The sequence below is a fragment of the Spodoptera frugiperda genome, chromosome 20 (genome assembly GCF_023101765.2).
Source record: "Spodoptera frugiperda isolate SF20-4 chromosome 20, AGI-APGP_CSIRO_Sfru_2.0, whole genome shotgun sequence".
In the NCBI taxonomy this organism is placed as follows: domain Eukaryota; kingdom Metazoa; phylum Arthropoda; class Insecta; order Lepidoptera; family Noctuidae; genus Spodoptera; species Spodoptera frugiperda.
The window spans coordinates 4,353,072-4,368,006 of NC_064231.1; the positions used below are offsets into that span (position 1 = coordinate 4,353,072).

Genomic DNA, 14,935 nt, shown 5'->3' on the forward strand with positions numbered 1-14,935 from the left:
TGTATATGTTATTATAGTGATTAATTGCCGACATTTGGTTCTTGTGTCTATCAAGTACATGTATTACGTAATTTAGTAAATATTATGTTCGATATCGATATGTTGTGTTGTTGTTGTTTTAATTTTCTTTTACGTTGTGTAGCCTTTGTTTTCTAGTATATGTAGGTACGAGTAACTTAATAGATACTTACCTGGTCAAAATATTTTTGTAAATTGTTATAATGATACGATAGACTGAAGTTTGAGCTAAGCGGCATGCTGTTGGAAATTTCTATGTCCAGCAGTTAACTGATGATGATAGGTACACGGTGACTTAACACAGACCTTAGTAGAGTTTGCTTATGCTATTATCATCATTTAACTACTGGACATACCTAGGCCTTTTCACCATCATGCCGCTGAGTTCGGTCTTCAGCCTATCGTATTATTGTATCGTAAATTTATTCGAATTTAACGAGACCGCGTTGTGATGCTGTGATTGGTTGATCCATTGAACCTGCCAATCACAGCGCAGAACGCAGTCTCATTTCGATCTGATCAAACATGAAGCACAGTGGTGTACTAAGGCCCCTGATTGTCTTTTTCCAAAAGTCGATGTCGGTGCAATATTTTATCACCGATGTGCGGTCTTCTAGTGGCTACAGAGGTACCTACAGTACACAAGAAATATACCTAAATGTTCCTGTTGAACATTACACACATGTATATGGTATAAAGGGGGACAATGAAGATCCTTTACTACATAGTACATACGAACCTGCGTGCCAAGTATGTCGCAACCCTCGCATACTTCAGCTCTGCTCAATGGCACGGAATCCTTTGTCTCCTCGCTGCAGTCATAGTAGGCATGCCCCAGTATCTCTGGCATTCTCAGCCAGGTGTGTTTCAAGGAATTTTGTTTTAGTTTTTTTTATGATTTTTGTTGGTTTTAAGCTTTAAGTTTGCAGTGTAAAAATATACATTAGTAAAAGTGAGTGAATAATCCAAGAGTATTTAGACATTTAGAAAATGTTTTCCGGGCTAAAAACAATTGATAAACTTTGCTAAATATATTATTTTTTGAGTAAATCTATCACACTGGGTTATAATAAACTGTTGGTTTAGGTAACTAAAGAATTTTATTTAAGTAGTTTACACCCACTCTACACCATTTGTGTTATAAGTCCTATGTAATAGGGCGTGAGCGTATTGCCTTACCTATACTTCCATGTAGTAGTAGCGTCTACTAAATGGAAACAAACAAACATTTTCGAAAACTGCCCAGGACTGAGACATTTTCAAAAACTGAAAAAAACCCAGTACATATTACTTGGCCCGACCCGATTATCAAATCTGAGACCTGGCAGTCGCACTTGCGACCAACGAGGCATGTTTGTGTGCTAGGATGTACTCTAGTACATTATAACCATTTGAATACTTACCAAAGAAAGATATGATTTAACACATTGTCAAATAAAACAAAACAAATGCACAGTTAAACATAATTTATTTCATATTATTTAAGTATCACAGATCCATTTATTTTAATATTCATCACGTTAACAAAAATATATATAGTCTACTGGGTGGTGACGTCACCATTACATAGCATATTATGTTCTGACTACTATATAACTGCGATACATGATATTTACAATCTATCACATTATATACATTCATAGAAAATGACCTCTATTGGCTCGCATACACTGTCGAAATTGGACTGGAAGAAATATAACATTTTTTGTAACGTTCAAAAGGTGCTTTAAAGGTGAATTTTGATTTTGACTTGCGCTTTGACTTTGACTATAATCAAAAAATGTTTGAACCTAACCGAAGTCCTAAGGTAGAAAATCTGTATTAGCTTTCTTGGAAAAAGGGAACTATCAGACTTTTGCTAACGACTACAGACAGACTCAGGCATACAATACCTATAAAAATTTACTAAAACTGTAACTTTTAACACCCAAATTCTCAATTACATATTAATGATTATGTAATAGGGACCGTTGATAATCATGGGAAACAAATGTTACAAACATCTGCTCAGTGTAACCCCTAAAAACAGGTGTTATGTTCATGTTATATGTAATTAATAAAGACACAGTTTGTGGTAACAAACTGGTAAATAAAACGGAACAACTCGTTGTAGGTACAATCTACTAATTGTTATTCCGAGTCTGGGTGTGATGTGTATGTGAAATTGTATGTTTGTAAACGCACCCACGACACAGGAGAAAATCCGAGTGCGAGCATGATCATGTACATCAATAGTTTTGACAGACCCATTTATTAAAAAGAAGAGTATTTAATAGTCGATATAAAACCAATTAAATCAGATATTTCCATGAGAATGCTGTTTTTCATTAAAATATTTTGTTTTCTGTAATATATAAATTGTGGAAGCGAGTTACGTATTCATTGCAATTAAAACTGTACGGAACGAACGAACAAAATATGAAATATCCCTCTGGCGTTACAACGCGATCGGTGTTATCAAGTTGTCATCGCACGCGGTGAAAGTTAAATTAAAAATGTTTTTATTCATTTCATACTTGTGCTAGGTACAACATTATATTAAGTTCCCGGAGAGGTAGGCAGAAGTAGTTTATGAATAAATGTTAAGTTTTCCATGACGATATAAATTAATACCAAATCAGGAGAAATAGTTTTGAGTAAATCATGGGTTTGTGTGCCTGTCCTTGCAATTGTTCGCTTGTGAAAATCTTAGATAAACGCTAATATTGCAAATTCAATCTTTTACCTTAACCTTTTATTTCTTCTTTCATTTGACTCTTCAAAAATATTTTAGGCTTTATTGCTCCTTTTCAAGTATCTAGTTTATTTCAGAAAGTCTTTATCTATATTTGTTCAATAGCCTCAATTCTTTCCAGTCCCATTACGACAGCGTAGGGCATAAAAAGACGAAGATAGCAAGATCTTTTCTATTGGTAGCTGAAATCGTTCAGTTCCATTCTGTGCGCGATAATTTAGAGGGGCAGTGATTAGTGGCAGTGGCTTTATATACTTTTATGTAGCTATTGGTAAAGGAATGAATTTTATTTCTTGTAAAGGAATCAGTACTTTTTGCGTCTCAAAAGTATTAGGACTTTTTTTAGGACATAAAATATAAAGTTAAATACTAATTATCGCGCACAGATCGAACTAGGAAGTTTGACTTAATAGTAGTTTACATTGAAATAGTTTTAGTTATAAATGCAGTTGTGAAGTCTTTTATAGTACAAGAGAGTATTAGATGAATTTCTCATTATTCAGTTCATGTACGCGGCAGTGAGAGAGGCAGCGGTGATTTATAAACGTTCATCGTGAATTATAAATATTGAAAATTCATCTAACATCAAATAAAAATACTTATGTATATAACTTTAAACAGTAGCTAAATAAGCTCAGAGTTAGACACGTATAACATTCTCTTTTAGATAATATTGCCAAAATTTTGCTGTGGCAGTCAATATTTGGCACAAAGTTCGAATCTATAAAAAGCAAATCCAAATTATTGCGAGCAAATAAAGTTGAAAAATAAGCAAATTTCTCAGTTAATAAAACACTCAAACACTATACAAAAAATAACAAAATAACCAACCGACGCCGACCGTCCCGAGTCGGCAATGTTTCTTTAAAAGACATTGTAGGCACTATTATTGCTAATATAATATAATTTATTCATCAATCGCTTATCTACAGCATAGAATATTCTATACAAAATATACTACGAAGATTTTACAAACTTAGGCCGTCGGCCTACGAAACTATACTTTTTCTAACGTAACATTTAAACTACTCATTACCAACAATCGTCCATGTACATTCGTTCGTATAGGCCTATAGTAGCACAATTATCATCATTCACAATAGTCTCATAACATACACCGGGTACGTACCGTAGAGTTGAAGTCATTAATTAGATTGCGGGTGGGGTGCCCGAGGAATTCATAACCAGGAGGGTCTGCCGTGCAGGAGGTCGGCGGCGTCGTGCCGGTCCATGGTGCGCAGCGCGGCGGCCAGCGCGGCGGTGGCGCCCGGCCCGCGCTCGCGGCACTCCCACAGCTCCAGGATAGCCTCTGTTGGCGAGCTCTTTGTGGCGAACCACGTCGTGTACCGATCTACTCCCAGCCTCGACGCCAGCGCCCGCCAGTCGTTCCCGCGCGCATTCGGCGGGTCCAATATAGCGCACAACTGCCTTTTTACTCGAGCACTTAATTTAAACGGGCCCTCGCCCGCGCACTCGTTGACGCCCGCCTCACTAACTGTTACATTCCTTTTAACGCTGCCGTCGCTCCCGTCTTCGCTGCGGCACATACGAGCCTCTAAAAGGTTTTCAGTTATGTTAAAACTGCGCTGCGACTCAGCGCGGGGTGAACGTCCCCGCGGTGATCGGCTCCGCACGTCGTCGAGGGATATTCGGAATGTCTGCTTGTATGACGGATTGGTTCTCTGACAGGCGGACACGCTGAAATCGATATTATCGCAATCATGGGTCCTCTCAAGCACAAAACTGCAGTGCAGCGCGTTGTAGTTCGAGCCCCAAACATGTTGGAAGGGGATCTCTTGGTAACCAATACCCGGCTTAGCTTTCCAGCCGGGGCTGACGTGTTCTAAGTTCAAACAGAGATTCGATCCACCGTCTTGGAACAGCAAAGTTTTGGGACGCTCGAGTAACACGCCGCCAAGTTTCTTCTCCTGTTCCTGACAGTAGTAGGCCGCGCAGAGCGTATCTTCAAATACATAAAGCCTTATACTGTAATCTGCGCTGGTTTCGCTCAGCACTGCGGGCGCATATATCGCCAGTTGAAGCGCCTTCACTGCCTTTCCATTAAAGCTTTCACCGACTAATACAAAAGTAGACAGCATATCGGTCACTAAGAATATTTTATCATTGTCGAGTTGAGTGAACACGGGAGTATTGATCGTTTCCTGGCCGAGGCCGACGATTTTCTTCCATTGCGGCTGTGTGCTATCTGTTTTAGCAGTGTTATGGTCGATGGCGTACAGCGACAGATTCCAGAAGCCGTGTTTTAGACTGGCGCAGTGAGGGATTTGTAGGATGACTGACTTGTTTAATTGAAGACGCGGTGGGCCGCACTTAACTACTGGGCTCAGCTGCGTGATACCTGCGGGGCGGAATTTGTTGTGAGCACTTCGTATTCTACACGTAGTACATGTGTGTACAACCCGGCCTGCCCAAGGCGACCGTTTTTTCCCAAGCAAAAATTATACCTCGCTGATACCATAGCATAATTACATATCGTTTAAAATTACCTCTGGAAATTGTTCTCTATCGTATCGCAAAATCAATTTATTTTTATTAGACTTACATTCAAGCAAAGTTATTCAGTTTGAACTCATAAATATTCATAGAAATTTGATGGTTTAGGGCATAATAAATACAAGAGCGGAACATCGAAAATATTTATCGAAATTTAATTATGTATTACATCGGCAAAGTTTGAACTTTAAATAATAAAAATGGGCTTTTAAATTTTAATTTGATTATGAATTTATAATCTGAAGCAAATAATTCGTACCTTTTCCCAATCTGGGTCGATAGCGGTCGTCCTTGACGACTGCGACATATATCTGTTCCCTCCGGCCCCTACTAAGGGCTGCTTCAGGGATTGAGAGAGCAACACCGGCGGCAGGTAATGCCAACCTCGCCCCAGCACTTGACACTGAGAGGGACTGAGATGTAGGCGAGTTCGATACGAGTTCCGCTAGTTGGAGAGTCACAGACTCATTTGCTGCGTCGTACATCGATCCCGCTAGAAAAGAAATTATAGTCAGTGACGTTGTACTTATTGGTTACATACGAAGCGTAGCGAATAGGTGTAATAACAGATTTCTTCAAATTTGGATACACATCATGATAGTAGAATAAATTCTAATTTGATATTAGAATTAAATTCTAATTTGGTACTTTCAACAGCAAAAAGTATCAATCTAAACAACATGGTGTTTTTGTAGGAAAAAATATAACCAACTTACAGCTAGTAAAACAGCTTGAAGCAGAATGTTCTGATTCACTGTAAGGCTTGCTGTCATAGTCATCACTTTGGCCTTTGCTGGAGGCACAAGGAGTCACCTGATGGTCTACAGGAGACGCATAGCTGTAAAGAAGGAACTTGGTCAATAATGTCGCAATTAAAGGAATTTAAGACGTATTCCTGTAGTGTGAGGTTTTATAATACAAGTCACGACTATTTAAATTATTCCAATTTCTGTCAGCGACGGACAATTTTCCGCAATAATAGACCTTATTTAAAAGACAAAGATCCATGATTAAACTTCTCAGAAATAAAATCAATTCAAAATCGAGTTACTGAATATTATAATAATTTATTGTTCGAAGCACAGCTGCCAGAAAAACTTTCGAGTATAAACGCTGGTTAAAAAGAGGACGCAAAAATTCGTTCATTTTTTGCCGTAATACTATTAACTTAAAACGAAACCTGTAATTTATTTAGTAATCCATCCGGAACATTATCGTTAAGTAACATATCGCTAAAATTGTTATTAACATCATTCATAAAACATGTATCTATTAACTTTTTGCTCAATTAAAACCTTATCAACGATCGGAGTAATCTATCAGAGATTGTATGTGGTATTTGTTTTAGCTTGCTAAATCATTCGGGGACATGAATTATGTATTTTGTAATTGCGTCTTCTAGTATAATTAGCGTTTCTAATCGTTATAGTTATTGAGCAAAAAATGTTATGATTTATATCATTGCCGTCTTTTTAGTGTTTGTTTGTTCTAGTTTAGTCATTAACTTGTTAATCTTAATCTTAATTGTAATTTATTTGTTAGATGTCCTAACCAGATTTGCCCGAGGACTAGTTTTAATTAGACACGTTGGTTGTAAATTATAAGTCTGCGAATTTATTTGTTTGATTTAGATTTTAACGGTTATTTAGAGCTGTGTCACTTGTGTAATTAATATCTTGAATGTCTTTTATTGCTTTGCCATTTGCCGTTGGAATGGGATTAGCAAAGCTATGTAGTCTTAAGGATTCAGGTTTTGTTAATTCATTTGAACTACGAGACTGTACATTGGCAAGTTGATGAGAACATGATACAGCACGTTTGTCATTCGTGCACTCTTTGGTGTGTAAGGATGCATTTGTCCTCAACGTTGCGTTGTAGACGACTTGATTTTTTTCTCAGTGTAGTTACTGGTGTGAAAAATATCCATAAAATAGGCGAATAAATCTGAAATATGTCGCACCTATTTATGACAATTTGAAAAGAAATAGAGTCCAAATATGTATTACTCAGATTTAGGATTGTTTCACAATGTAATCAGTGTATCAGATTACATTGAATGTAATTTAATAATTTGTATACACTATCTGTCATATAAGTTACTGCCACTTATATGAAGGTGGTAAAACAGGCGCTTATGCTACTTAAGAAACAAATGATGATTATAAAACTAACCTGTTAGTAAGATGTGGTACATCATAATGATGCTCAGCTCTAGAGTCTGGCTGTGGATGCTCGTATCTTGGAGGCCGATGCTGCATCAGATCAGGTGCCAGAGACAGAGACTGTTTCTCCACTGTTGGGTACATTTCAGGCTGGAAATCTGCTTGAAGAAGAAATATTGGTATTTGAATTGTGCTGTTCTAGTTTTTACTAATGGCGTTGTACGTTTTCTTAGGAGAAATATGAGCATATGCATTGCAATTATAAATTAGAATTTGGAATACTAATGTTGGTGCTCATAAGATTTTTAACACAAGTGGACTATACTAAATATTTGTTTCTAATTAATTAGATGCGTCTCTATCATATGTAAAATACTCTGCTAATATTAAATAGGTATTGTTCTGCTTATGACATGTTCCATTATGATAATCATGAAGTCAGTATTGACAGCTAGGAAACGGACTTCCGAGTGGAAGTTCTCGAGTTCTCGTAAGTGGTGTATAATTGAATTAATCACTACTCATTAATACTGGCAATTCATTTCACCACTGCAACGGTTGTGTTTATCAATTCATATTTCTAGATTCTTATGGTTGAACGGTTTTGTAATTCTCACATGAGTTTAGAGAGAGATATTTTTTTATATCCCTAAAACCTCCTACGTCTGAAAAATACTATGTTGAAAACCGCTTCAAAATAAGTTCAGTTGGCTGAAGACTAGAATATGACTATTATAAATCTCTTAATCTCTTTCCTTGTCAAAAAGACTTAATAAAAATGATGATCACCACATTTCTTTTACTTTTCCATTTAACCAAGTTTCTACCAAATGATACTTAGAAGACTTACCAGTTCTCGTCATAGTGTACAGAGAATGGTCCCTGGTCTTCCTCTGCAGAAGTTTGTAGACTACTGCTGCTCCAGCCAAGAAGACCACCACTGCTACAGCTATACCAATGTATAGTGGTATGTCGCTGTGTGCTGCCACTGTTGACAAAGGAAAATGGGTGTTATTCATTGATAGATAGGGCTTTAATTAGTGTGAGTGAAAGATAGAAAACTGCTGATGACCAAATATATACTAATCTATACTAAGAATAATTATTTTTGTGTTGGATAGCGCATTTATCGAGGAAGGTTATAAGCTATGAATCATCACGCTACGATCAATAGGAACCGAGCAGAGCGGATGAAACCGCGCGGATATAGCTAGTAAAAAAATATAGCATGTAGAATATTACAAAGTTGATATAAAAAGTGACAGTATTTCTGAAAGATGTATCTTTTATTTTGTCATTAACAAAACAAAGAAAATAATATTTGCAGCAATAAAAGTAATGGGAGTCCCTGTCATAACACTAAAGGCGAACTTTTGCTTGTCAGCTCAAAAAACCACAACTTGAAAACAGAACACATTCATCATTCCACACAAAGAAACATAAATTACAAAGTTAGTTCGTCTCGCGAACTTTTAAAAAGGCACCACTATCCGACAACACACCGAACATTTGTATTCAAAGCAAACAAAAAAAAAAACTATAAACCATCAACTTATTAAGCACCTGATAAACTTTTGTGGCCATAAAAAAACGGTTTAAACGATAAAATAACGATGTGTCAATTTAACGATTTCCGTTATAAGCCTCAAAATAAAGAGGCAAATTCGTTGATATTCAAACTTTTCAACCGCAATCGTTAAATTTGTTTACGTTCATTCAAAATGTACCTTCATTGCACGTTGTCGGCAGCACCTTGGTATTATTTATGTCTACGTGGCTTTATAGCCGTGTTCCAGAGAGCGACACAAACGCTCATTTAAATCCCGAAAATAGTAGACGCTATTTTTAATTAGGAAATGAGTTTAAAAATACGGTAATTAAGTGAAATTACGGAAACTCCAGTTTTAGACGACTTCACAAAATAATCTTTACACTAATGTTTATTAAGAATTTGTTACATTAAGAACATTCACTTACAAGTTAAACTGGTATGTTATCATTACTAAGTAATCTAAATTATTTTATTGTAAGATAGCCTTAAAAGTTTTACAAACCGAACAAAAACTCCTAATCTTTTTCTAAAGTGCTGAGAGATTTTTTTACTCCTGCCTTTCGTTAAAACGTCTAAGATATCCGAAATTATCTTTTTACGATTTATAAAAAAAAATGAAGCTGTCGTAAAATTTACATATTGCCGCGTTCAATACGTACGTCACAATCTTCAAAAAATGGACCGGCGGCATTTTTTAACGATTATACACATTTTTTTTGTGTGTAATTCCGTTGCCGTGAAAAGGACTCGTTATTGGATGTTTTTTAACGATCCCTTTGATCCCTGCATAGTGGTTGTAAATGTGGGTTTAAGGGAAATTGTTGGGACATATGGCATCTTACTTTAAAGAGCGTTTAATGCTAATGCGCTTCACGTGGCCGTTGTAAATTTGATGGATTTTAGGGAGTAATTTCAGTTTAGGTACTCAATTTTTTATACATCCTATTTTATGTTTTTTGGTTTTATTGCATTGATATTTTGACTTTGTCGTCTTATTTACTGTCTCTGTACTATATTTTTATAATAACTTTCGTGAGACATACTAAATTAACTAGAAATCACGATCACGTACATTAATGGAGAAAAGCTCTACTAGTTTCGATTCACAGATGGACGTTATGAGTCGAAATAACTAAAGGTTTCCTCCATTTATTTATGTAGGTATACCGTGATTTTTAGCTAAGTCTCTGTACTAATGTATTTAAAAAGCTTTGTTTATTATTTCTATTAACCTATGTTTGTAGTTTGAACTTCTATTTTTCTTTTTTGCAATTATTTAATTCGTACTCAAACCTCTTAGCCCTGTTAAGACATATGACTCTAATCATCAAGTTATTTCTGGCTTTAACATATACATATAGTTTGGGTGACAACAAGATATCATTCATATTTCAATGCGTTCTCATTTCGTACAGCCCTTTCATTTATTAAATTCAGCCCAGTGAAGTTGAGTCATTGGTCTTACTCATGCCCTGACATGACACGTGGCACCGATTATGCTAATTCCATTTGTCGACAATATTCGTTATACGACATCTCTCCATTTCCTTTCTTTAATGATATTGCTTCTGATGTTTTCCAAAATATTTGCATTGGTTTTGAGAATACGTATTGCTTAAAGATGGTAGAATATCGCCGTCATCCTCATCAGCCTTTTTATTAGTCTTAGTTCTATTAATAGTTGGATAAATAGTTTATTGTTACTATCAGGAAATTAATATCGATGATATTGTAACTGAAAGTGGTAAATTGATACTAATCAATATCATTATTGGATGAGAATCGTCGTCGTTCACTATTATCAAATATCATTGACATCTTCTAATCATCTCTTTTCATGTTCAAGATTTGTTTTGAAAAGACCAAATGACAAACGACGCCTTAGTCAAGTCACCTGTCATTGTCATTGGCTGTCCAATAAAAAGAAAAACATGGAATATAACTCATCACATTTCTAAAGATAGACGAAACATTCATCACATACGTAGAAACACCATGGGAACTAAACGAAACAATGTAAAAAACAAAAGTTTGTAAAACCGCAATGGTGCAATGCAAAACGATTTTACACGGTTGAGTTTTACACCTTGAATAGACCACATGAGTACACATCAAGTTACGAACAACCAATATAAGCTGACCGTCGAATATACAGAAAGATCATACAAAGCCAGGCCATGATAAACTGGTTATGTATAGCTTGATTTTGTACCCAGAACGTTGGCTTGGTGTTCTTACATTTCTCATAGAGGTGACACAATGGAAGGAATTAATAGGCTGTTGAAAGCTCAAATAGCTAACACGGAACCAGTGGAGGGAATTGGTAAATGAATGAAAATTTACTTTCAATAATGTGTTTGTGATGTTCGTATGAGTGTGTTATTAGAAATTTAACATAAGTTTTATGATGATTGTTGAACACTGACTGATCCGTAGTCATTTTTATTGCAAGATATAAAATCACTCCTCTTTTAGAGAATACTGTACTACTTACAGTTTACGATATTTTGTAGTACCGTACTAAAATTTCAATGCTAAACAAACCCAATTCACCCGGAGCTGCGGACTACTTAGCGGGTTTTCCGGGGCTCCAGTTCAAAGAGCAGGAGTAGGAACGGGATGGTTTTTAGTCAGTAAGATTCTGACACTCCCTCTCCTTACGCTTAAGGTGAGAGAAGTCATTGGATGATTTTTCCCCTCAAAAATTGAAATCAAATTTCATTTTCCCAAGAGTAAAATTGTTATGACTAAGAACCATGCTTTACTAAATATAGAGCAATAGCAATAATGCAGTCATTATTCAAATATATCTCGATATTCTTAATTATTTCCGTTCCGACCATTATTATTGTTTTTAATATCATTTTTATAGTGCACGTTGTATTCTTTATTAGTAAAATTTATGTTTCATATTATGAACAAAATGAGATCGCCCGGAGCAATAAATGAATGAAGCCATTTTCTCTGTTCAATAATGTGATAACGATCACGAATACTCGTTCGTAATTAAAAACAAGCTTTTGAATAACACCGCAGTAGACCTGTTATGTTTCAATTCATTTGCATTAACTTCGAAATGATATGATAAGTATCTTGTTGAAGACAAATTATGACGGAAGAAAGAGCTGGAGAGAAAGAGGGAGATAGACATAACAATAAAAATTAGATTAAACAGAATCTGTACCTGTGTTTGTGATGCTCAATCCAGATTATTCTAATGCTGCAGATAATGTAGGGGTTTACCGGGACTCCAGTCTAAAGTAGGAGTAGGAACGGGATGGTTTTTAATTAGTAAGAGTCTGACACTCACTCTCGCCTCACCCGGGCGGGAGAAAACACTGCATGATCTCCTCGAAAAAAAAGACTATTCTAATGGACAGAAAAACTAAAACCTTGTATTGGTATGATACCACCGAAGTAATCCACTTGCACTCAAAATAAAAATAAACACAAAACAATTCCAACATTTCGTTCACCAAAAATACAGCAGCTGTGAGCCTAAATGGTCCACTGCAGATGGAACATCCAAAAACCTAGCTTCACAAAAATGCGCCAGACATTCCTATAGTCCCGAATAGTTCGATAACTCGGCTATTATAATATAAACGGCGTATCGAATGACCGGGATCTGAGTCGAATGTAATAAATTAATAAACATCGTGACCGTACGAGCTATTTGGATTCGATAGTGATCGCTGTAATTGCTGCACGCAACTTGATGCTACCATGTGGAATAAGTGGACGTTTTGTGTTAAATTCTATATCGAACATGTCGGAACATGTTCTGGGTTATTAAATAGGTCATATTTAATAGATTAATTGTTATTAACAGCAGTTTTTATCCTGTAACTTGTTGTGTGTGTTTTATCCTTATATTGGTTTAAACATACATGTTTCCATGTTTTAATTTGTAGTTCCTTCTCAACAATTTATGGATGCCTTCCAAATAAGGTAGCCACATTTAAAACCACGTATCCATTACCCACTTATTTGCCAAATTGAGCTTAATGATTATAATCCTCTTAAAACTAAGCGTGATTTAATCAATGGCTGACACAAATGAAGTCATTCAACCAATTACAGCTGTCCACATATGGTAGGAAGTTTTTTTGGATATTCAATTTGCTCTGCACAATCGTTTCTTAAACGGGACAACTGATTGGCTTTCTACGAATGACGGTAAAGACCGGTTTAGCTACTAAGAAATATAAGAAGTAGACTAAACCGTGTAATTTCTGTACATGCGATTTTGATACCACCGTATGATGGTATGTTAAAGTTTACTATGAAGTCAAAGATATAGTTGGTACATTTCGTGATTCAAATAACAATGGACTTATAATTCATGATTTATAAGAGCTTTAACCTGAGATTATAACGGTTATAGATTTAATTGGGAAAAAAGAAGAACAATCTTTTTTAAAAATGCATTATGGAATAAAAAATATTAAAAAGGGCAAAATTAAGAGGCAGTTAATTAATTAATATTCTTATTTCAATCATACTACGGATAAAACTCCTTTGACATAAAATGAAGTTCCACGTGATATTGATACACTAGTCATGCGATTACTATTAAAAAGAATCGGTAAGTGTCGATCAGTGAAAGCGGAATAAATTGACGCACTTTCATATTTATAGATGTGACATAGTATATGGTCAAAAGGTATGCTGTATTTGTAGGTAAATATTCAAACTAATACTTAACAGTTCTGTTAAGAAAATGACGGAATAATTTATGAAACAGAAAATGAACTTGTTATAAAATGAAGTCTTTGTTAGACATTGTCAGGTACAAACCTAAACAAAGGAATATCAAAAGTGGACGTTATAAAGCAAATTGTCTAGAAAATAATATTCTCTTAGCTTTTGTTATAAAGTAGATTTATGTGGAGTCAAAGATCAAACCAATAGTAATCTTCACAGTCAAAGAGAAAAGCCTGAACACACTTGAACTATCTATCAATAGAACGTACAATTTTATGGCTTGTATTATTACGAGCAATACGATTTTCTTTTGTAAGCAATAAATTATTTACAATCACTTCCAACTTAACATATTGATAGTTTCGAAAGCCATTGGAGTTAGAAGCAAAGCACTTTAAGGAGAAGTACAGGTCGCATCAGAAGTGGAATCTTAGGAGCTCAAGATTGTTTTCTGAATGAATGTGATGTCTTACTGCTTCAGTGAACAGCTTCGAGTGCAGATGGCGCGGTGCCAAAGTTGAAACATTTAGTGGAAGAACTTTAAAGTGTCGATAGAACTGTCATTGATAAAACTAAATTTAAAGGAGCTGGTGAAATTGTACATTTAATTGATAGAATGAGAATTTCTGATACTTTTGCAGAAATGCTATAAATTGGGCACTGAGATGTCGTTTTGAAAGCTACTGGAATGTTTACTTATAGATTTCTTACCAGTACATGATGAAACGACAGAGTAACAGTAAATAACAGAGAATGGCAATGCAATAAGTTCAAAAGAAACTAAAGAAATATTTGTTCGAGCAACGGAAATCAAAAACATCCTTTGTATGTACCATCTTCGTTCAGCGCTTGCGTAGCCGTGTGTACATCCATACGCAATGGCGCAACACTGCAGTAAAACGTACTTCATATCAATAAATCTCCTTCATAAACAAGTTCCACGTCCCCACACGGTTTATAGCCAACCAATGTTTGAAATTCAATAAATCATTACATCCGCTACTTACACCGTTGAAATCAAAACCGCAGACGTTACAGAAATTAATTCACGTACGATTATATCGGATTAATTTTGAAATTTGTACCCTGTGCAAACATTTGTCAGTGCCAACGGTACGGTGTCCGCTGCAGTGATCCCAGATAGGGAATCCAATCGAAATTTACAAACCCTTGTCGCTTTGCCCATAACGTGGTAGGAGGGCTTGCGGAATTTAATTCTCTCCACGTGTTTCTCACACGAATGTGATA

General features: G+C 35.8%; 1 protein-coding gene across 5 annotated transcripts in view; it reads right to left on the minus strand.

Moving 5' to 3' along the window:
• Positions 1 to 1,467: 1,467 nt before the first annotated feature.
• Positions 1,468 to 14,935, minus strand: part of LOC118282062 (netrin receptor UNC5C) — a 127,179-nt gene continuing 113,711 nt past the window's right edge. For 3 of the 5 annotated variants that reach the window (XM_050701485.1, XM_050701487.1, XM_050701484.1), the window contains 5 exons: positions 8,279 to 8,416; positions 7,439 to 7,589; positions 5,983 to 6,104; positions 5,526 to 5,759; positions 1,468 to 5,111 (listed from right to left, as the gene is read on the minus strand). In XM_050701485.1, the coding sequence (XP_050557442.1) occupies positions 3,931 to 5,111; positions 5,526 to 5,759; positions 5,983 to 6,104; positions 7,439 to 7,589; positions 8,279 to 8,416 (1,826 nt within the window). In that variant the 3' untranslated portion in view covers positions 1,468 to 3,930. The remainder of the gene's footprint in view (positions 5,112 to 5,525; positions 5,760 to 5,982; positions 6,105 to 7,438; positions 7,590 to 8,278; positions 8,417 to 14,935) is intronic. The other 2 variants (XM_050701488.1, XM_050701486.1) reach the window with 1 other exon arrangement.